This window comes from Lemur catta, chromosome 18 (genome assembly GCF_020740605.2).
Source record: "Lemur catta isolate mLemCat1 chromosome 18, mLemCat1.pri, whole genome shotgun sequence".
Taxonomy (NCBI): domain Eukaryota; kingdom Metazoa; phylum Chordata; class Mammalia; order Primates; family Lemuridae; genus Lemur; species Lemur catta.
The window spans coordinates 37,123,925-37,144,968 of record NC_059145.1 but is presented as its reverse complement, the minus strand read 5'-3'; the positions used below and the strand labels follow the sequence as shown (position 1 = coordinate 37,144,968).

At 47.7% G+C, this 21,044-nt stretch overlaps 1 protein-coding gene and 1 pseudogene across 2 annotated transcripts; both read left to right on the top strand.

Moving 5' to 3' along the window:
* The first annotated feature begins 1,938 nt into the window (after positions 1-1,938).
* On the top strand, positions 1,939-15,891 carry ALAS1 (5'-aminolevulinate synthase 1). Of its 2 annotated transcripts, none has more exons than XM_045530067.1 (11): positions 1,939-2,100; positions 3,086-3,305; positions 5,578-5,805; positions 6,948-7,097; positions 7,476-7,698; positions 8,627-8,811; positions 9,703-9,882; positions 10,227-10,391; positions 13,231-13,499; positions 14,204-14,366; positions 15,591-15,891. In XM_045530067.1, the coding sequence occupies exons 2-11, from the start codon at positions 3,107-3,109 to the stop codon at positions 15,749-15,751; spliced, it is 1,923 nt and encodes a 640-aa protein (XP_045386023.1). In that variant the 5' UTR covers positions 1,939-2,100; positions 3,086-3,106; the 3' UTR covers positions 15,752-15,891. The 2 variants fall into 2 exon arrangements, with proteins under 2 accessions (XP_045386023.1, XP_045386024.1); XM_045530068.1 differs by having other exon boundaries at positions 1,977-2,100; positions 3,075-3,305.
* Positions 15,892-16,950: 1,059 nt separating this feature from the next.
* Positions 16,951-19,841, top strand: LOC123623390 (annotated as a pseudogene).
* The last annotated feature ends 1,203 nt before the right edge of the window (positions 19,842-21,044 follow it).

Genomic DNA, 21,044 nt, shown 5'->3' with positions numbered 1-21,044 from the left:
CCAGGTCCTGGCTGTACTCCTACAGCCCAGCTATTCTGGCTGACTCACACTGATCCCCCATCCCCACCCCAACAGGGCCGGGCCTTTCCCATACTAAGTTTCACCCAACAACTTCCCAGTCCCATGTAGATCCACCCTTCCAGCCAGCACCAGCTTCTCCTCTGGAAGCCTTTCTCGTGGTTGGGATCCTCCTCCTCCAGTGCTTGTTTGAGTAATAGCCTCCTCCTCCATCTGGAATTATTTACAACATTCTATTTCACTTTCCATGTGAGTCTGCCTTGTTACCCAACCTTTCTCTCTATTAAACAGGAAACTCCCAGAAGGCTGGAGACTTATTAGTATAAACAATAATCCTCTGAAATCTATGACTTCACCTGACCCTCCTGCCAACCACAGTGGCAGGGCTGGGAGAGCTTTACAAATGAGGAAACTGAGCCTCAGCGAGCTTATGGGCTACCCAAGGGCATAGCCAAGTAAGATGCAGAGCTGGGTTTGGAAGCCATGTCCAGCTCCAATATCAAGTTCTGCTTTTGCTTTGTCTCTGATCACCGAAAAATGCCCGTGAGGCAGGCAGAATGGGGATTATTATCCGATTGCCCAGATAAGGAAAGTGAGGCCCAGAGATAAGCAAAGCACTCAACACCATCCTTATCCTGTTCTCATTTCTAGCTGCATTTAGGTCTGAGTCCAAGTGCTGACCTTTTTTTCTTTCTCCTCCTCTCTGGCTCATGGTCACTGCTCAGGACCCCTCAGCAGGATGAGGCAGAACTGAGTCTTGGACTCCCAGACCAGAGCCCTAATCTGCCACTCATCCCAGTGTCACTCTGGACCCAGGTGCCTCATCTGTGGGTTGAGACTCATTTGCCTGCCTTGTAGCTAGCTGGATGCTCAGAAAGAGGGAATTGGGAAATACCCGGACACACCTTGGTCACCGTCATTCTGGACTTTGTCCCTCTTATTAATGCCCAGCTGGGGGAAAAACAACCTGAATGGTCCTTTCCCCAAGAGTGGAGAAGGTGGTTCTGAACCTGGCACAGGCCTGGCCCAGGCTGGGCCAAGCTGGGAAGGGTGTGGAGCAAGGAGGCCAGACTGGCGTTCCAGAGAGGGGTTTGCCAAGCCCTACACTTCAGGTGTGGTTTCAGGGAGACTCAGGGAAGGCTTGCCCCGACTCTGAACTCTGGGATGGAGTCCTAAGCTACCCAGTGGGTGCCCAGAGTGGACAGCAAGTGGCACTGGACAACTCGGGATGGAAAACAAAAATTGTAGCTAATATGTGTCAAACACTAACTATTGTCAGGCTCTGTGCCTCCCCTCTCCCCTCTAGTGGATGGGTCCCATACAGCCCTGTTCCTCAGTCCCCTCTCTGTATCATCTCGGACCAGAAAGTTCCTCAGCTGAGTCTACTTCCACTTCTGTTTTGCCCTCCTCTCTCCCAGGTCCCCCTCCAGCCTCTTGCGCATCCCACCAGGACCACTCCATCTTTGGGTGATCTAGCCCCACCTCCTCCTCCGGGAAGCCCTCCCTCACAGCGTCTAAAACAAGCCCCAGGTGGGGCGGATCCTCATTAAGACCCTGGCCCGGAACCCCGTGAATCTCTCCTTCCTTCATATTCAAGACACCCATTTTAACAGCCCTGTTACCTCCTCGTTGGCCCTAGTGGCACTTCGCCTCCGACCTTGCCCTTTCATGCCCCACAACTGGGAAGTTGGGTTCCGAAGCATAAGGCAGTTGGTGGAGAGGTGACAACGGGGTGCAGGATGAGGTCCAGAAACGAGACTTCGTCTGCCCACCGCCTTCACCCTCCTCCTCCCGGCAGGCGAGCCTGGGAAATCGAGCACCCACCCGCCCCCGCCGAGCCCGGGAGCCCCCTCCCCCCAACCCCCGACTCCCGGAGCCGGAGTTCGCCGCGGCGCGCCTGCGTGGAAGCGGGCCGCGCCCAGGGCGCATGCGCAGCGATCGCTCCCGCTGTATATTAGGGCGCCGGCGGTCGCGGCCTGAGGTTTGTCGCGGGCAAGGGCGATCGTTCGTTTGGACTTCTCGGCCTGAGTGCGCGACGTCGCCGCCTCTCTGGCTTCCGCCTCCGCAGAGTCCCCGGCGCAGGTGAGAGCCCGCGCTCCGAGTGCGGCGCCGGCCGGGGGAGCCCCCGCGAGTCCTGCCAGCCCGGCCGCTCCCCTGGCTGTTGAGACCCCATCCCCCACTGCCCCAGCCCCCCCGCCGCCTTGGGGGTCGACGTTTAGCTTCCAGATTTTTTGCCGATTCGGCCTCCTGAGTTTCCCCCATTCGGCCCCTTCTGGATAGTCCGCGTTTAACTAGCCGCTTTAGAATGCCATTCCCATTCCCATGCCCCTCTCGAGCCCTCGACCCCGGGTATCTCTGACCACCACTCCCTTAAGTCTGCCTCCTTTCTCCAGACCCAGTGCGGTCTATTTTATAGCCCCGCAGCTCCCCAGTTGGCCCCAAGGCGCTTCTCACACTCCTGCCTTTAAGTTGCTGCTTTTTCTGTTATACCCAGCTCTCCCAGCTGTGGGGGCATGACCTCGGGGAAATCCTGGACTCTGGGTCCTGCTCCATGCCTTCCTCCGGTTTAGGGGTGGGTTTGGGGGCGTGGGGACCAGGAGAAGGTCCGGATCTCCGAGAGGCCTCTCTGCCTGAATGGATGACAGTGGCTTCTTCCCTGGCTTCACTTCTCCACCTGGGTGTGTGACAAGGTGTCTTATCTGCACTGTGCATCTCCCTAAGGAGCTTCTGGCTTCCAAAACCTGTTCTTGACCTGTCCCTCATCCTTCCACCCCCTTGGTTATTTACTGTCAGTATTTACTTCATTCGGTGAAGTTGCTTTGCAGATGCTTTTGTATAGAGCTGGGGAATGAAGAAGTTGGTGACTTGGGTAGAGTGTGGTCACCACTCTTTAACTGAGTCCCACACATTAGTGCTGTCTTTAGGCATTTTTGAGTGAGACATGTTAGTATCCCAGGGTACCCTTGGCATAAACTGCAGGTGCCACCTGAACCCAGTGACCTTGCAGTGTGGTATTTGCCTGATTATTAACAAGTGTTGATGTCACTCATCGTCAGTCTTTCTACAGGTGCCAGTGTACTTCCCAGACATGGAGACTGTTGTTCGCCGCTGCCCATTCTTATCCCGGGTCCCCCAGGCCTTTCTGCAGAAGGCAGGCAAATCTCTGTTGTTCTATGCCCAAAACTGCCCCAAGATGATGGAAGTTGGGGCCAAGCCAGCCCCTCGGGCACTGTCCACTTCAACAGTACACTGCCAGCAGATCAAAGAAACCTCTCCGGCCAATGAGAGTAAGTGGTGTCATTGGCAATGAAGGAGCGGGTGTGGTGTTTGCACTCATTACTGGATTAGAAGCAGTTCCAGTCCACAGTCGTTGTGAGGGCCACACTAACAGAGGGGTTGCTCTGTGCCAGGCTCAGCACTGTGCATGAATTATCTCTTATAATTGTCACCCTAACCCTATGAGGTAGGCACTTTTAGTTTTCACACCTTGAAAGGTGAAATGGTGGCCAGTGTTCCATGTTACAGGTTTCTGGGTTCTGTGTCAGTGTCTGTTGTGGTTTTAGTGTTTCTTCAGTGCCTCATTTACCTAAATATTAATTGGAATGTTCTGTTCCAACTTTTCCCTCATTAAATATTTGGCCTTTGGCTTTTAAAGTAGTGATTTTTTTTCCTTAAAAATTTTTTTCTTGGCCGGGCGCGGTGGCTCACGCCTGTAATCCTAGCTCTGGGAGGCCGAGGCGGGTGCATCGCTCGAGGTCAGGAGTTCGAGACCAGCCTGAGCAAGAGTGAGACCCCGTCTCTACCAAAAATAGAAAGAAATTATCTGGCCAACTAAAAATATATATGCAAAAAAATTAGCCGGGCATGGTGGCTCATGCCTGTAGTCCCAGCTACTGCGGAGGCTGAGGCAGTAGGATCGCTTAAACCCAGGAGTCTGAGGTTGCTGTGAGCTAGGCTGATGCCACGGCACTCACTCTAGCCCGGGCAACAAAGTGAGACTCTGTCTCAAAAAAAAAAAAAAAAAAAAAAATTTTTTTCTTATTGTGGTAAAGTGCACATTACATAAAATTTATCATTTTAGACATTTTTAAATATATAATTCAGTGGTATTAAGTACATTCATAATGTTGTACAGCCATCACCGCCATCCACCTCCAGAGCCTTTTTCATCTTCCCAAGCTGAACTCTGTACTCGTGAGACAATACCTCCCTGTTTCCTCCTCCCCCCGGTGCCTGGCTACCACCATTCTACTTTCTGTGAATTTAACTACTATGAGTACCTTATATAAGTGAAATGCAGTATTTGTTAGTGATTTTTTAATACATATATCTTTATTTTGTATATAAAGTTTTGTTTTTGTTTTTAATAAAGACACAAAAGTTGAATTTAGTTTTGGTCCAGTTCTGCTAAGAGATGATGAGGCTTTTCAGATGCCACTTAATCCTGCGAACATTTTACTTTATAGGCTTCTTTTAGGTGTGTGCTCTGGGTGTGGACTTGTAAGAAAGGAATGTTTTCTTCTTTAAGCAGAAAGAATTTAATCTTTTGTAGGATTTATTTTCAGGAATTATGTCTTTTTTACCAAAATGGTTGTAAAGCTTATGTTTTGAACGATAGGGCTCATTTTTTTTTCTAGACCTTCTATAATGAATATGTGTTACTTTTGTAATGAATGAAATTAACTTCAAAATAATTTTTTTGGCTTTCCTTTATAGAAGATTTTAATGAGAACTGTATTGAGACACCTTACTCAAGTTATAGGAAAGGCTAGCCAGTGACTCACAGGAGTATTCCAGAATGAAGAAAGACTTTTCTAGAAGGAAAGTGAATGAATTTGCTCAAGGGGAGAGGGAAGTCATTGTAACTAGAAGCATAATTACCAGCCAACTGTGTTAAGTCAGCAGACTTCTTTGGTGAATTAGATGAGAAAGTAGATGAGGTATGTGATTGTGATACACCCTGGTTTTTTCTTAGCATACTAATAATTTGAACTATATTAGACAGTAACCTAAGTTTTAGTCTAACTTCTTTTGTTTAGAAGAAAACCAGTAGTTTTTATGTTAAGCAATAGCAAGCTTCTTTGTCAAGAATCTATTTAGAAAATATTAGCAGATTCTTTTCTTACAGGTTGAATAGGAAACAAATATATTAGCAGAGTAAAAATTCATGTGAGTACTTCCAATTACCTTAGAGAATATGTCCTCTCATGAAATAAATGGAGTGTACTTGGGGTAGAATGTACTGGAAGTGGTCCAACTTAAGGACTTTGGGTTGTCTAAAACTAGAAAATGGGACTTTTTTGGATTTATAAGGAGAAATGCCGTGGGTTTGAGAGGTAACTGGAATGTGCCAATTAACTCTTCATAGGAGCATTGTTTCCAGTGAGACAGATGAGAAAATAGATTCGCAGAACCTAATAAAAATAAGCTTGTGTGTGGATGGTGGGGTAGAGTAAGTATAAAGTTTATCTTTGAGGCAATAAGGGAAAGAAAGAAGTGGTTTTCTTGTATACTGTGCAACCAGATCTGATGCTTCACTTTTTCCATTTCCTGCCTCAGAGGACAAAACTGCCAAAGCCAAGGTCCAGCAGGCTCCTGACGGATCCCAGCAGACTCCAGATGGCACACAGCTTCCGTCTGGACACCCCTTGCCTGCCACGAGCCAGGGCACTGCAAGCAAATGCCCTTTCCTGGCAGCACAGATGAGCCAGAGGGGCAGCAGTGTCTTCTGCAAAGCCAGTCTCGAGCTTCAGGAAGATGTGCAGGAAATGCATGCTGTGAGGAAAGGTAACAGATGAGACACGGACCATTAGGAAGAGTGAAGAGGTCTTTTTGGCTCTTTTGGACCTTCAGATTTGTGTATGAGCTATTATTAGGGCAATATTTATGGAAACACATTCCTCTTTTAGGGCCAAGGAGGAAGGTCCTCAAGATAGATAGTCAAAGCACTGTGTTGCAAAATGTGGGACTTTCTTTGTGGTGAGTGTATAGGATGTGACCAGCTCTTATAGTAACATGCTTAATTTCTGAAAATAACCTGCAGTCTTGAGCTGCTACCAACTACGCCTTGTCCCTTTGGTCTTTCGCACCATTTGTTGAGATAAAAGGTAGAAAACTGGTGTTACTGCAGTAAACGCTGGTCCTAGGGCTCCCAAGCTGTGTCTTACTGATGGTCCTTGAGTGGCAACCTTACTTCCAGCTGTGGCTGTATCCACAGAGCACCCAAAGCCCCCAAAAAGCCCCACCAGCAGAAATCATACATATGGCCAAAATTGGTTTCTGTGAAGAAAATTGAGATTCAGATGGGGATAGAGTAGAGAAGGCACACCAACCAGCTAGAAAGCTTTGGACTTTCATGTTCATTAAAGCTGGCTGGTAGCTCTGAAAACAACACCAAGAGTTGGCCATTATAATAACTAAAATAGAAGAAGAGATGCTTCATACACTGGATTACAGCTGATTTTGATTATGAATGGCTTTTTTGGTGATCTAGGTAGTAAACCATTTTTGACAATATGTCTGGAGGGTATTGTGAGTGCAGAATAGAATGTCAGTCCCATTTGCCTCTTTTTTTTTTTGAGACAGAGTCTCGCTTTGTTGCCCGGGCTAGAGTGAGTGCCGTGGTGTCAGCCTAGCTCACAGCAACTTCAAACTCCCGGGCTTAAACGATCCTACTGCCTCAGCCTCCCGAGTAGCTGGGACTACAGGCATGCGCCACCATGCCCGGCTAATTTTTTCTATATATATATTTTTAGTTGGCCAGGTAATTTCTTTCTATTTTTAGTAGAGACGGGGTCTCGCTCTTGCTCAGGCTAGTCTCGAACTCCTGAGCTCAAACAATCCACCCGCCTCGGCCTCCCAGAGTGCTAGGATTACAGGCGTGAGCCACCGCGCCTGGCCCTATTTGCCTCTTGTTGCTTTTGCTACAGAGGTTGCCCAAACTTCAGTGAACCCCGGTGTGATTAGTGTGGAGACTGACGGAGGGGATCCAAGTGGATTGCCGAAGAACTTCCAAGATATCATGCGAAAGCAAAGACCAGAAAGAGTGTCTCATCTTCTTCAAGATAACTTGCCAAAATGTAAGTCTCATTGTTATTTGCCTAATATAGGAGTATATAATTTAAATATACGTCAGATTAAACATAAAATTGCGTGGTGAGTAGAGGATTGAAAGCCGCGTCCCTTGCTTGAGCGAGTAGGTGTTCTCAGTTATAGTGACTACAGATGCTGTTGGTAGCCTGCCTTCTGTCTTTTAATACCTACCATCCACACACTGCTCGCTGCCAAATGCTTGGTGTACATTGTCTCCTTTACTGCTTACCAGGTGAAGACGTTAAGTAACTTGCCCAGAATCTCCCTGCTACTCAAGCAGGAACTTGAACTCAAGTCTGTCTTTCACTGAAACCCAGATGTGCTTCTTTACCATCAGACTGTACTATCTTTTGTTCGGTTTTTAGCTGTTTCCACTTTCCAGTATGATCGTTTCTTTGAGAAGAAGATTGATGAGAAAAAAAATGACCACACCTATCGAGTTTTTAAAACTGTAAACCGGAGGGCACACATCTTCCCCATGGCAGATGACTATTCGGACTCCCTCATCACCAAAAAGCAGGTGTCTGTCTGGTGCAGTAACGACTACCTAGGAATGAGTCGCCACCCACGGGTGTGTGGAGCAGTGATGTAAGTAGCCCTCAGCTTTCGAATATCACTGGTGTTATTTGGCAAGATATTGATAATTTATAGGGGTTGGATCTTTTATAGAGGGAATATTCAGCAGCTGAAAGTGTGCCATAGCAAAGTACTATTCTTAGCCTTTGAAGACATCTACAGATTACTTTTAAAGAAACTCCAACATGCAAGAAGCTGGTGGAGCCCCTTCGTGGGTGAGGGTTCAAGCTTATGGGCTTATTTACTACACATGTCAGTTCACTTCCTACCACTCTGCAAGTGAGTGTGCCTTTAACACCAGGCAGTCTTGCACAGAGACACCCTTGTTCATGGCTGCAGGTAGAGAAATAGAGATTAGCAGCACTAGAGGAAAAGCTACTTCAAAAGGCCATGTTAAAAAGGATGTCAGATCCCATCATTCGTGTCCTTTAGGAGGATCGCCATGGCCAGGGTTACTTGAGAGAGTTGCTTGCCAAACTCTCCAAGAGGCTTGCTAAAGAGAGTCCATCCGAGGTATAACTATCAGTGTACCCTAATGCTTTGTGACTGGTTTGCAGAGGGTTTCGGTGACCACCATCCCAGATGTTTCTCTAGGGTTTTTTTCCCTTAAGATGTCATGTTATTGGAAATAATGTTTCTCAGAGAAAAGAAACTTTAGGAAATTAACTCAGCTAATACTAAGTACTTATTGACTGTTAAATGAACACTTGTTCTTAATGGTCCCTAGAGGTATCATCACCCTAGTGTAGATACCTTCTCCCACCTAGTTTGAAGATGAAGTCAGTTGAAACTTCTGGTCCCAGGTTTCACAGTGAGAGAATTGCTAGATCAATGTAAGTTTCTGTCTCCTGGATCCTGGAATAATTCACAGAGCGTTTAGAACCATGACCTTTCCTTTTTCTTTTTCTTTTTTTCTTTTCTTTCTTTTTTTTTTAAACAGGGACACTTTGAAACAACATGGTGCTGGGGCAGGTGGTACTAGAAATATTTCAGGAACTAGTAAATTCCACGTGGACCTGGAGCAGGAGCTGGCTGACCTTCATGGGAAAGACGCAGCACTCTTGTTTTCCTCATGCTTTGTGGCCAATGACTCGACCCTCTTCACCCTGGCCAAGATGATGCCAGGTAAGGAGGCCTGGAAAGGGTGCCTTTGAGTTTTGGTATTTTTAGTATTAACAAGAATATTGGCAACAAAGAAGGCTTACCAAAAAACTCTCAATTGAAAGTAATAGTCCTATCTGGGAGCATTTGCTCTTGGATTGAGCATGACGTGCTAACTGTACATGAGTTTCGGTAGAACATGATACTAATGAAGATTCAGACTTGAAAGGTCTTGTCCTTAAGCTAATCACCTCAAATGTGCTTCATATTCTAAGAACATCCTTTGGAGAAAACTCCTAATCATTTTCAGTCACTCTTTTTTTTTTTTTTTGGAGACAGAATCTCGCTCTGTTGCCCAGGCTAGAGTGCCGTGGCGTCAGCCTAGCTCACAGCAACCTCAAACTCCTGGGCTCAAGCAATCCTTCTGCCTCAGCCTCCCGAGTAGCTGGGACTACAGGCACGCACCAGCACGCCTGGCTAATTTTTTCTATATATATCTTTAGTTGTCCAGCCAATTTCTTTCTATTTTTAGTAGAGACGAGGTCTCACTCTTGCTCAGGCTGGTCTCGAACTGCTGACCTCAAGCGATCCTCCCGCCTCGGCCTCCCAGAGTGCTAGGATTACAAGCGTGAGCCACCGCGCCTGGCCTTTCAGTCACTCTTGATTGAGTTTGGAGTGAGGCAGCCAGATTTAAAAGCAGATTAATTGCCTGCCGCAGAGTTATTCTACACCTCTGGGCCTTCTCAGAGGTGAAGCACTAGCTAGTTATTTTGCCAGGAAGAAACTGGCACACAGTGTCTTTTTCCTGCTGGGCATTTTCAGGGTATCATTTTCAGGGAAAAGTCTGTAGTCTCTCTCTAGGAAATAATTTGTCTTTGATGCAGATGGCAATAAATAGCATTTTTGTCATGTTAGGCTGTGAGATTTACTCTGATTCTGGGAACCATGCCTCCATGATCCAAGGGATTCGGAATAGCAGAGTGCCAAAGTACATCTTCCGTCACAATGATGTCAGCCATCTCAGAGAACTGCTGCAAAGATCTGACCCTTCAGTCCCCAAGATTGTTGCATTTGAAACTGTCCACTCAATGGATGGTAAGTCTAAAGAGAGACTAATCTGAAACCTGAGATGAAAAACTAGGCCTGAACTCTTAAAAGTGTGGTGTTTTGTTTTGCTTTTGCATTTTATTTTCCTTTTACTTTCTGCTGGGATTTTGTAATTGGTAGACATTGTACAGATTTGAGTGAATGTAGATTTTCTCTCTGGCTTTCACTAGGTTCTAAGACTCCAGGGTAACCTAGAAATTGGGGCAAGTTCATTTTCTTCCGAATATTAAAAACAATACCTTAGAATGTAAGTTAGTTTTGTTCTGACTCTAACCAAAACAGAAATTTCTGAAATGACAAGCTCTTCAGAGCAGTCTCTGGTCTTTCCTCAGGGGCAGTGTGCCCACTGGAAGAGCTGTGTGATGTGGCCCATGAGTTTGGAGCAATCACCTTCGTGGATGAGGTCCATGCGGTGGGGCTGTATGGGGCTCGAGGCGGAGGGATTGGCGATCGGGATGGAGTCATGCCAAAAATGGACATCATTTCTGGAACACTCGGTATGTATACTTTGTACATTCTGTCATCTACATTAAAATTACATTATTCTAACAAGGCCAAGGACTAACTAGTCTAGCTGGTATCAGGTAAGGAGACAGTGTGATAGCACATAAAGCCTGGGCCGCTTTTTAGTTGTAGTGAGTTTCTTTGTCCCAGTGAGTGATGGCACAGCTTGGCAGAATCCCCTGGGTCATGGGGGCATGGCTCCTAGAAGCAGAGTAAATCTCTTAGCCTAACATGACAGAAATACCATTTATTGCCATATGAACTCATTTCAGACATAATTGTGGCTCTAGCTCCATGCTGTGGCAAGACCCTTCATTCTCTGTGCCTCAGATTATTACCCTGAATTAAAAAGAAAGAAAAGAATTCTAGTACTTTTCTCCTAGAGCAGTTATTAGGTTCAGGTGTTAGGAAGTGCTAAACTCCGTGCCTGCCACATGGGAACATTCCTGTTCACCCTGGTTCTCCTCTACCTCTCCTCATACGGAGGCAGTGTCTTGTGGTAGTTGGGAGCTGGACTCTGGAGCCAAGCTGCCTGGGTCTAACTCCTGGCCCCATAACTCACTACCTATGTGACCTTGCATTGGTGTTAACCTCTCTGCACCTCAGTTTGCTCATCAATATAATGGAGGCTGTAGGACCTCAGTCCAGATTTTTATGGAGAAGATAAATGAGTTGTATGCAAACACATTCTCTTTGCCTGTGAGAACCCTAAAGAGATGAAAATGTAGATTGTATAAATTTGGAGATTTTTTTTTTAACCTTCAAAAGTTGGTAAGCAGTTGGAAACCCATCTAGCAGCTGAAATACCAATTTATAGCCTACACTTGGTAAAGGAAGTGCAGGCCAAAGAGAGTATCTTTCAGCACTGTCAAGGGGTGTGAGAGCCTCATGCAAACCCAGAGAGCCTGAGGCTTCTCAGGGCGGAACCCTGCCAGGAGAAGAGCACTTGTTCATGTGTCCTAATTCCAGGAGCTCTTTTCTTTTAAAGAGCTCTCATGACGTGGGCTCTTTGAAGGTACGATCATTGTGAGATGGAAAAGGCTGGAGAGAGAAATTTTCCATCTTAGAAGTTTGAACCAACCCAGCCCTGTGTGTGGTTTCAGCAAAAATGTTAATTACAGAACATAATGTTAAGATCTGTGAGGACTCTTCTGGAGTTCTTAATCCTGAAACTTGAGATACAGATTATATAAAGAGACTCAACAAGAATTGAAAAAAAAATTCTGGCCCGAAATCAATCCTAACAGGTTCTGAGTTTTCATATTTATCTGGCAAATGCTAATTGTCAAGAGTTTTGTTTTTACTTAAGTAGGAAATAACACCAATCATACCAAAACCCTTAATGCCTTAGCTGGGTAAAATTCCAGCCTCAAGGGTAGTGTTCACAGTGAGAGGGTGGCGCAAGTGCTGCAACTCAAATCTTGTTCCAAAGAACACATACAGTGCAGAACGTGGGAATGGAGCTTTGCCAGCCGACAGAGCAGCAAGCCCAGGTGGGAAAGGCAGGTAAGGACAAAATGGTGGGAAGAGAGGCAGCAGCTGGATATTCGGGGACACTGGGGCCACTCACTGGGGTGCTAGGCCTCCTTCCAAGACTTGCGTTTTGATGCTGGTCAGATACCAGCTTGGCCGTGTGGCTTTGGGCAAGACCCTTTCATAGTCTTCCTCAGCTTTTTTCCCTTTTTAAAACGGGTGGGCATCCTTTTACAGTCACACATTGCTTAACGACAGGTATATGTTCCGAGAAGTGCATTGTTAGATGATTTCGTTGTCGTGTGAGCGTCCTGTACTCTAGAGTGTACTTGCAAAAATCAAGATGGTATAGCCTTCTGTACACCTGGGCTATCTGGTATAGCCATTGCTCCTAGGCTAGAGCAACCTGTGCAGCACGTGACTGTGCTGAATACTGTAGGCAGTTGTAACACAGTGGTAAGTACTTGTGTATCTAAATATGTCTAAACATAGAACAGGTACAGTAAAAATACAGTATTTTAATCTTACTGGGCCAGTGCAATAGCTCACATCTGTAATCCCAGCACTTTGGGAGGCCAAAGCAGGAGGATCACTTGAGGCCAGGAGTTCGAGACCAGCCTTAGCAACACAGCAAGACTCCATCTCTACAAAAAAAAATAGAATAAATTAGCTGAGTGTGGTGGCGTGCCTGTAGTCCCAGCTATTCGGGAGGCTGAGGCAGGAGGATCGATTAGAGGTTGCAGTGAGCTATGATGATGCCACTGCACTCTAGCCCAGGCAACAGAGCAAGACCCTGTCTCAAAAAAAAAAAAAAAAAAAAAACCAGCCGGGCACGGTAGCTCACGCCTGTAATCCTATCACTCTGGGAGGCTGAGGCGGGTGGATCCCTCGAGTTCAGGAGTTCGAGACCAGCCTGAGCAAGAGCGAGACCCCGTCTCTCCTAAAAATAGAAAGAAATTATCTGGCCAACTAAAAATATATATAGAAAAAATTAGCCAGGCATGGTGGTGCATGCCTGTAGTCCCGGCTACTCGGGAGGCTGAGGCAGGAGGATCACTTGAGCCCAGGAGTTTGAGGTTGCTGTGAGCTAGGTTGACGCCACGGCACTCACTCTAGCCAGGGCAACAAAGTGACACTCTGTCTCAAAAAAAAAAAAAAAAAATCTTAGGGACCACCATCATATATGTAGTCTGTCATTGACCAAGATCCAAGATGTTATGTGGTACATGACTGTACTACTTTCAGTCCTGGGACAAATTAAGATGATAAGCAAAAAAGTAAATGCTTTGACACTCTACAGGACCTTGCTGTGTACATTTAGAGGTTGTTGCTATAATAAACGAAACTGTCTCCTCTTAGGCAAAGCATTTGGCTGTGTTGGAGGATACATTGCCAGTACAAGTTCTCTGATCGACACCGTACGGTCCTATGCGGCTGGCTTCATCTTTACCACCTCTCTGCCACCCATGCTGCTGGCTGGAGCCCTGGAGTCTGTGCGGATCCTGAAGAGTGCCGAGGGGCGGGCACTTCGCCGCCAGCACCAGCGCAACGTGAAGCTCATGAGGCAGATGTTAATGGATGCTGGCCTCCCAGTCGTCCACTGCCCTAGTCACATCATCCCTGTGCGGGTAATGGCCTGTCTTTGCTTGGACTTGCTGGGGCTATGCCTCCACACGTGATGTGCAGATATTCTGGTGCATACCTTCCTGAAGTTGGGCGGGGCAACTGTTAGGGCAAGGGCTATGGCCAGCAGCCCTCTGCCGTGTTTCTGCCTTTGGCTGATTTCACAATGAGGATAAAGACTTTGAACCCAGCAGGCTGGAGCAGAGGTTCTGTCTCCAGAGCACTGACCTTAACAGAGTAAACACAGAGATTGTATCTAGAAAGCTCCAGAAGCCAGAGCTTGGCCAGCTGTGACATACGGCTTTCTACTTTGTAAATTTTTAAATAAGTCATGCCCTTCCCACTGCAAACGGTAGCCCTGTTGGTATCACGGCTGAATTAGTATAATGAATACAGCTACTATAACCGAAGCTGGGTTATACATCCTGGGTGTGAGGGCCAGCTGGTGTGAATAGAACCACTGTTTTCCCCAGGTGAGGCCTGAGAGGAGAACAATGTGAAGTTTCCTTCTTTCTAATATGGTTTTGGTTCTCTGGTGCTCACTGAACAATGCAGGTGTTTGGCAGCACTTTCCTTCTCCCCCAAGCTTGCATGTGTTGCTACAGTCTGGTCTTGACCCTGAGCCTTGTGGACACTGTGTTCATTAGCATCTCTGCTAAGAAGTAGTCCAGCCTGTTGCGACCTTACCTTCTGCTCTCCTCAAACTTAGGTTGCAGATGCTGCTAAAAACACAGAAGTCTGTGACGAACTAATGAGCAGACATAACATCTACGTCCAAGCAATCAATTACCCTACGGTGCCGCGGGGCGAAGAGCTCCTGCGGATCGCCCCCACCCCTCACCATACGCCACAGATGATGAACTACTTCCTTGGTGAGTGCCTGGAGCGCTGCTGGCGCCTCATTGGAGAGTTTCCGGAAGCTGTCTTTGCAGTGTTTATAACTGAAGCCCTTCAGAGGCATTCAGATTTGTTTCTTTTTCCACGTAATTAAGAATGCTCTCTAATGGTTCAAAAGCCTAAAAGACATTCAGTTGTTTGACTCACTTCAAGAGGGTGCAGAGTCATTTTGGAAGCTCTCTGGGAGCCTGGTGTTCCACCCAGTGTTTCCACACCCCCTTGTCAGCGTGTCTGAGGGATGCTTGGTAAGAACATTGCAGGGGAAGAGAGGCCTCCCAGGCTTGAGTCTCTGCTGGCCCTGCAGGTGCAGCTCACGTTTGTCCTCTGCACTGCTCTCTACTCCGGGATGTGCGACCCAGGAACTAACCCCACGCCTAACCCTTCTGCCAAGAGCGATTGCTCAACATTTTATACTGGCCCACACTGCAGCATCCAGCCTAAAGGAGAGACTGAGCGGGGCTGTTAGCCACAGCCTGCCTCTGCCTCAAAGGCACACTGCCCTCCTGAGCCCTCCCAGGTGGCTCCGCTTCCCTGCAGGCTTTGCGTTCTGGGAGACACGCTCACTTTAAACTAAACGTATCACGGCAATGTTGGAGCACCTTCTGCCCTGAAGGCCTGTGAAATAAAGCCCAACTCCGGGCCTTGTTTTTCTCTTGATTTTTATAACAGACTTATTTAGATATAATTCACATACCATAAAATTCACCCTTTTAAAGTATACAGTTCAGTGGTTTTTAAGTACAATCACAATGTTTATAACCATCACCTCTGTGATTCCAGAACATTCTCATGCCAGAGATAAACCCCATACCCATTAGCAGTCACTCCCCTTTTCCTCCTTCCCCAGCCCCCATCAACCACTGATCTTCCTGTCTCTATGGATTTGCCTTTTCTGCATGTTTTGTAGAAGTAGAATCACACGTGGTCTTTTATTCCTGGCCTCTTCACAGCTTAAGGTGGTCAAGGTCGGTCCCTGCTGCGCGTGAATCAGCACTGCACTTCCTTTCGTTACATCTTCTGCTATACACATTGGCCACGTTTTGTTTATCCATCAATTGGTGAACATTTGGGTAGTTTTGCTTTTTAACTATTATGAATAATGCTGCTGTAAACATTTGTGTACAAGTTTTTGTGTGGATGTGTTTTCATTTTTCTCGGGTATTTACTCCCTTTGATATTTAAAAACTGTTTCTCTTCAGAGAATCTGCTGGAGACGTGGAAGCGAGTGGGGCTGGAACTGAAGCCACATTCCTCGGCCGAGTGCAACTTCTGCAGGAGGCCGCTGCATTTTGAAGTGATGAGTGAAAGAGAGAGATCCTATTTCTCAGGCTTAAGCAAGTTGGTATCTGCCCAGGCCTGAGTGTGACCTCAGTTTACCTAATCCCAGGCAGTTATCATATCTAGATAGTCTCCAGAGTTGTCTTTATATGTGAAATAAATTATATTAAATTTTAATCTATAGTAAATACATAGTCCTGAAATAAATTCTTGTTTAAGTGATGGGTCTTTCTCTATTGGCTCTGAATCAAAAAATAATTTTTCATCATCCTTTTATGAGAGAGATGTATTAACTGTATCAAAAAATACTGGTCCTCTGGTAGCAGCTTCAGACCCTGCTGGAGTGGCAGAACCTCCCGCTCTGCTTGAACCCAACTGCTCTTTAATGCCTACCACATCCAGGGGCTGACCTGGCCGCACCCCAGCAACTGAACGGTTTTAAAAGAAGTGACACCACCATGGCAGCTGGTTTCGCTTTAAACTACTCACCTCACATCTTCAATGTGTAGTCAGTGCTGCCCAGCTGTCCTGCTGTAGCTGCTTCCCTCCCGCCCTGCCTTTCAGCTACTGCCTTGACCTCATACTTCCCTATGAAAGTCGAGTCATCACAAGGGGACTGACTTGTCTGTTACCAGCCACTTCCCCAGCCCGTTGGCTTCCTGCACCTATAGTCGTGTCCCCTGCAGTGAAAGCAGAGGGGTTTGTGCTCCTCACCCTGACTCTCCCCATGTGGTTTGTGTCCTATTGCATTCCCGCAGCCGTCTCTTTCCTTTGCTGCGTGAATCTCTCCCTCCGTGTGGACTCATTCCCATTGGCGCGCAGCAGGCTTTGTCACTCATCTTAAAAACAAACTCTAAGCTCTCCCTCAGAGACCCCTTAGACCCCCTTCTCACTGCCCCCACCTCTCTCTTCTGCGTAACCTCCCCACTGACTCTTTCATCCCTGTTCCCTAGGGAGGCCACTCTTTCCTTACCACATCTGCCTCTATCCTGCCAAATCCAGCAGCCAGTTCTTCCTTCCGTTGGATCTCTCAGTGTCATTTGAGGTGGCCGTCTTTTGCCTTTTCGCTTTCTCTAAGCTTCTGTATCACTAACCCCTGCTGCTTGTTTCTCCTGCCTCGTGCTGGTTCTCCTGTGATGTTGATGGCCCCACCGGGCTTATCGCTTAATTGCACTCGACAGATGCCACCCCATGTGATCGGTCCTTGTCCTGGGCTTTTGGCTGCATCTATGCACTACTGACTGCTGTGTCTGTCTGGGTGTCACACAAGCACCTCTGGCCATGCAGGTGCAGAGGGCACACTGGGTCTGCCCATCCCTCCTGCTCTTCCCTTGTCTTACCATCATCTGCCCAGGGGCTCGGCCTCATGTGGAAGTCTGCTCTGTCTGTCCCTCACCGGCACACTACTAGCAAGTCCTGTCAGTTCCACCTCTGAAATGACCTCAGGCTAGGCCACATCTCATCCCCACCACTGCTGCCACCCTGTTCATGCCACCATCTGGCACATGCCCCAGCCTCCATACCAACAATATCCTGAGAGAGCTTTTAAAAATACAAATCAGATCATGTCCCTTCCATGCAGAAAACATTCCTGGGTCTTCCAGTCACACGTGGATTAAATTCTAGATCCCCCACACAGGCTGGCAGAGTTGGGAGTGGGCTCCCATCCAGTTCTCCAGCATTATCTCCTGTCCCCCCCTTGTTTGTTCACCCTTTCGTGTGCTGGGCCCACCTCTGGGTCTCAAATACTCAGGTTCTCTCCAGCTTCCAGGCCTTGGTGTTAGCCACTCTTTCTCTCCTTGGATTTTTCTACCCTGGATCATGGTGTAGCTGCCCCTCTTCATTCTGGACAAGGTCCCCGAGGAGGCGTCCACTCAGCACGCCAGCGAAGGCTGATCCTCTGGCATTCTCACCATTGCTTGGCCACTGCCATCATGCCCTTCAAAGCTCTGGTCACCACCCACGGTGACTTTGTCCCATGTTGATCATTTGCCCTGTTGTAATGTCATCTCCATGAAGACAGGTACCCTATCGTCTCACTTCTGTGTCCTCAAAGTCCAGTACAGTACCTGATGCACAGTAAGTGCTGAGCAAATGTGTGTGGAATGAAAAAGAACCCCAGTGACGACAAGTCTAGTTGACTGGAAAGAATAGGTAAGCTGAAGCAAAACCAAGCGGCTAGAGGTCAGGAGGTTCTCTTGGCCTTGCCCTCTGTCTTGCAGCTCTAGAAAGGGCAGCTGTGCTTTCTCCTCTCAGGGTTGTGCTGGCAGGCTGGCCGTGGGCCACAGCCTTTCCTAGGGCACACAACCTTATCATGGGCCCATGAGATAAAATCAGATACCTGGGTGGGGTGTGATGGAAGTCACGTCACCTCAGAACCATGATTTGGTTCCTTCCTGCTCCGGAAACAAGCCCCAGCATTCCCAGCTCTGTTGCCTTGCAGAAGCTTTCAGGGCTTTCTATTGTCCCTCACATTCCCACGCCTGGGCCTCCCTCCACCCGCTTTCCTTCAAATGGGATTGTTTTCCTCTAGCTGGGCTGATGTTTCTGCTTGAATGCTTAGGAAGACCCACTCTTTCTTCATGAGACTCAGGACCAGCAGAGCCAACAAGGCCCTTAGGTGCACTGCCCTTCCCTGCTTCTTGGGTTACAAGAACAAAGCATGGAATGATCTGCAGGAAGTAGCTGAGATTTGTGAACTGCTTCAAAATGAGAGGTTTGGCTTATTTAAGCAACTCCAGTGTGAAACTGCGATGTCATGAAACTTCTCTAAGAATATTTAGAAGCCGCCCCTTCTACACGATCACACTGAGCTGGTGCCTGGGCCTGGAATCGGGCTGCAGCCTCCTCAGCCACGTCCTCCACCTCCTGACCACGGGCCCTGCACAGTGAGCGAGCTTCGGGCCTTGGTGAAGATGGGTAAGCAGGATCCGAGCATTCTGCACACCGAGGAAACGCGCTTCCTGGGGGAGTGGGTGGAGAGCAGCGGGGATAAAGCAGCACATGCTACTCAGAAAGCTGAATCAGAAGAAAATATTAAGGAAGAAAAAACAGTAACAAGGCGGAGGAAAACATACAGACTGAGGAACCATCAAGTGAGGAAAGTGATCTAGAAATTGATAACGAAGGTGTAGCTGAACCAGACACTCGATGCCCCTCAAGAAATGGGAGATGAAAATGGAGAGAGAACTGAGGAGATGACGGGTCAGGCAAATGATAAGAAAGTGGCTGCCACTGCGGCCCTGACGGTGAACTACAGAAGGCCATTGACTGCTCACAGACGCCATCAAGCTGAATCCTTGGTTGGCCATTTTGTACGCCAAGACAGCCAGTGTCTTCATCCAATTACAAAAGCCAAATGCTGCCTTCCGAGATTGTGATAGAGCCATTGAAATAAATCCTGATTCAGCTCAGCCTTACAAGTGGAGAGGGAAACACACAGACTTCTGGCCATGAGGAAGAAGCAGCCCGTGATCTTGCCCTTGCCTGTAAACTGGATTATGATGAAGGTGCTAGTGCAATGCTGAAAGAAGTTCAACGTAGGGCCCAGAAAACTGCAAGACATCGGAGAAAGTGAGCGAGAGATCAAAGAAAGAATAGAAAGGATTAAGAAGGCTGGAAAAGAGCTTGAGAGAGCCCAGAGGGAGGAAGAAGCCAGATGACAATTAGGAGCTCAGTATGGCTCTTTTCCAGGTGGCTTTCCTGGGGGAATGCCTGGCAATTTTCCTGGGGGATTGCCTGGAATGGGAGGAGGCATGCCTGGAATAGCAGGAATGCCGGGACTCAGTGAAATTCTTAGTGACCCAGAGGTTCTTGCAGCCATGCAGGATCCAGACCAGATGTTATGGTGGCCTTCCAGGATGTGGCCCAGAACCCGGCAAATATGTCAAAATGCCAGAGCAACCCAAAGGTTATGAATCTCATCAGTAAATTGTCAGCCAAATTTGGAGGTCAAGTGTGATGCCCTTCTAACAAATAAATCCCATGCCGAAGGAAAAGCAACCTATGTCACCTAACAGAAGTGGCAATCACACAAACCAGTGCACCTCTGACCTCATCAAGAGAGCTGGGTGCTTTGAAGATAATCCCTACCCCTCTGCCCACATGCAGCTGAAGCATTTTGCAGTGGTTTGCCCTTAGGGTATTCATTCAGATAATGTTTTCCAACTAGAAATTACAATCTTTAGACACTTTTTAACCCTTAAAAATATTTAAAACTAATTAAAAGGGTGTGTTAATTCCTACTAAAAAATTTTTTACAAAGAATACTTAGAAGCCTAGGGCATTAAATAAAGTGTTGTAGAGGGAAAAGGGTGAGTTGTATTTTGAAATCTTAGTAGATGGACTTTGCTACATTGAGGCTTTCCTCTCATCAGGTTTCCCTCAGTCTTGTGCCCACACCTCTGCTTGTCTAGTACCCACTGCTCCCCAACACGAGGGGGCCACAGCAGGTCTGGGGCCTTTCCCAGGAGCCCTGGTCCTGCTCCCAGGGAGAGCTGCTGTCCCCAGCTTCATGTACCTTTGATTCAACCACATCTGAACGCTGTCAGTGCCCTGTCCCGGGAGGATCATTCTCTGGGAGGAGAGAGAAATACTGAAGCCGTATCAGCTGACGGTCACACGTATAAATCCCATTACCTAATAATGACAACTGAGGCCCTGCTAGGTTTTTCAGACCCTTGTACACATTACCACTAATCCTTACATCAGCCTGCAGAGCAGCTCTAGCCATTCCCATTTGCAGATGAGCAAACTGAGGCTCCTGAAGGGAAGGCCACCTGCCCAGGACACCCCAAATGGGGTGTAGGCCCAGGCAATCGCCTCTTCAGGACCTGAGAGAGCTCTGTCCTCTGTCGTAGACAGCGCAGAGCCAAGTGCCATGGACCCCAGATTCACTCAAGCCAAGCCCAGCAGTCCTACCACAGCCACAGCCCCCACGCTTCATCTCCAAAATGTTCTTCTGATCCCCAGCCCCGAAAGCACTAAGACTGTGGGCACGCGTGGGTGGGTGGCTAGATGGAAGTCCCACCTGGAACTGCCAGAGGCAGACTTGGCTATCCTGAGAGGGAGGCAGATTGTGCTTCCTACATGCAAAACATGGTTCCCTGCACAGGGCCCTGCTTCCTGCTTCTGCTGCTGGTTGTGGCCAGAATAGTGTCAGGGCCACTCAACAGGGGACTCCTCCAGACTCCAGCCTGGGAGAAAGGACTGCTTGTGTTTTCTTTTCTTCCCAGGCATCAGCCAAGGAGATATGACAGGTCAGGTCAGAGCCCACGTGGGGCTTCACAGGTAGGTCAGAGAGCCTCCTTCTGTCTTTCAGATGAGCAGATAACAGGGAACTCCAGCCCACCACAGAAGCCCCTGGCCCAAGTCAG

Coding starts and splice junctions, on each gene's coding strand:
- ALAS1 (XM_045530067.1), top strand. CDS start 3,107: ATGGAGACTGTTGTTCGCCGCTGCCCATTCTTATCCCGGGTCCCCCAG. Junction 3,306..5,577: donor AACCTCTCCGGCCAATGAGA/GTAAGTGGTGTC, acceptor TTCCTGCCTCAG/AGGACAAAACTGCCAAAGCC. Junction 7,699..8,626: donor CGGGTGTGTGGAGCAGTGAT/GTAAGTAGCCCT, acceptor TTTTTTAAACAG/GGACACTTTGAAACAACATG.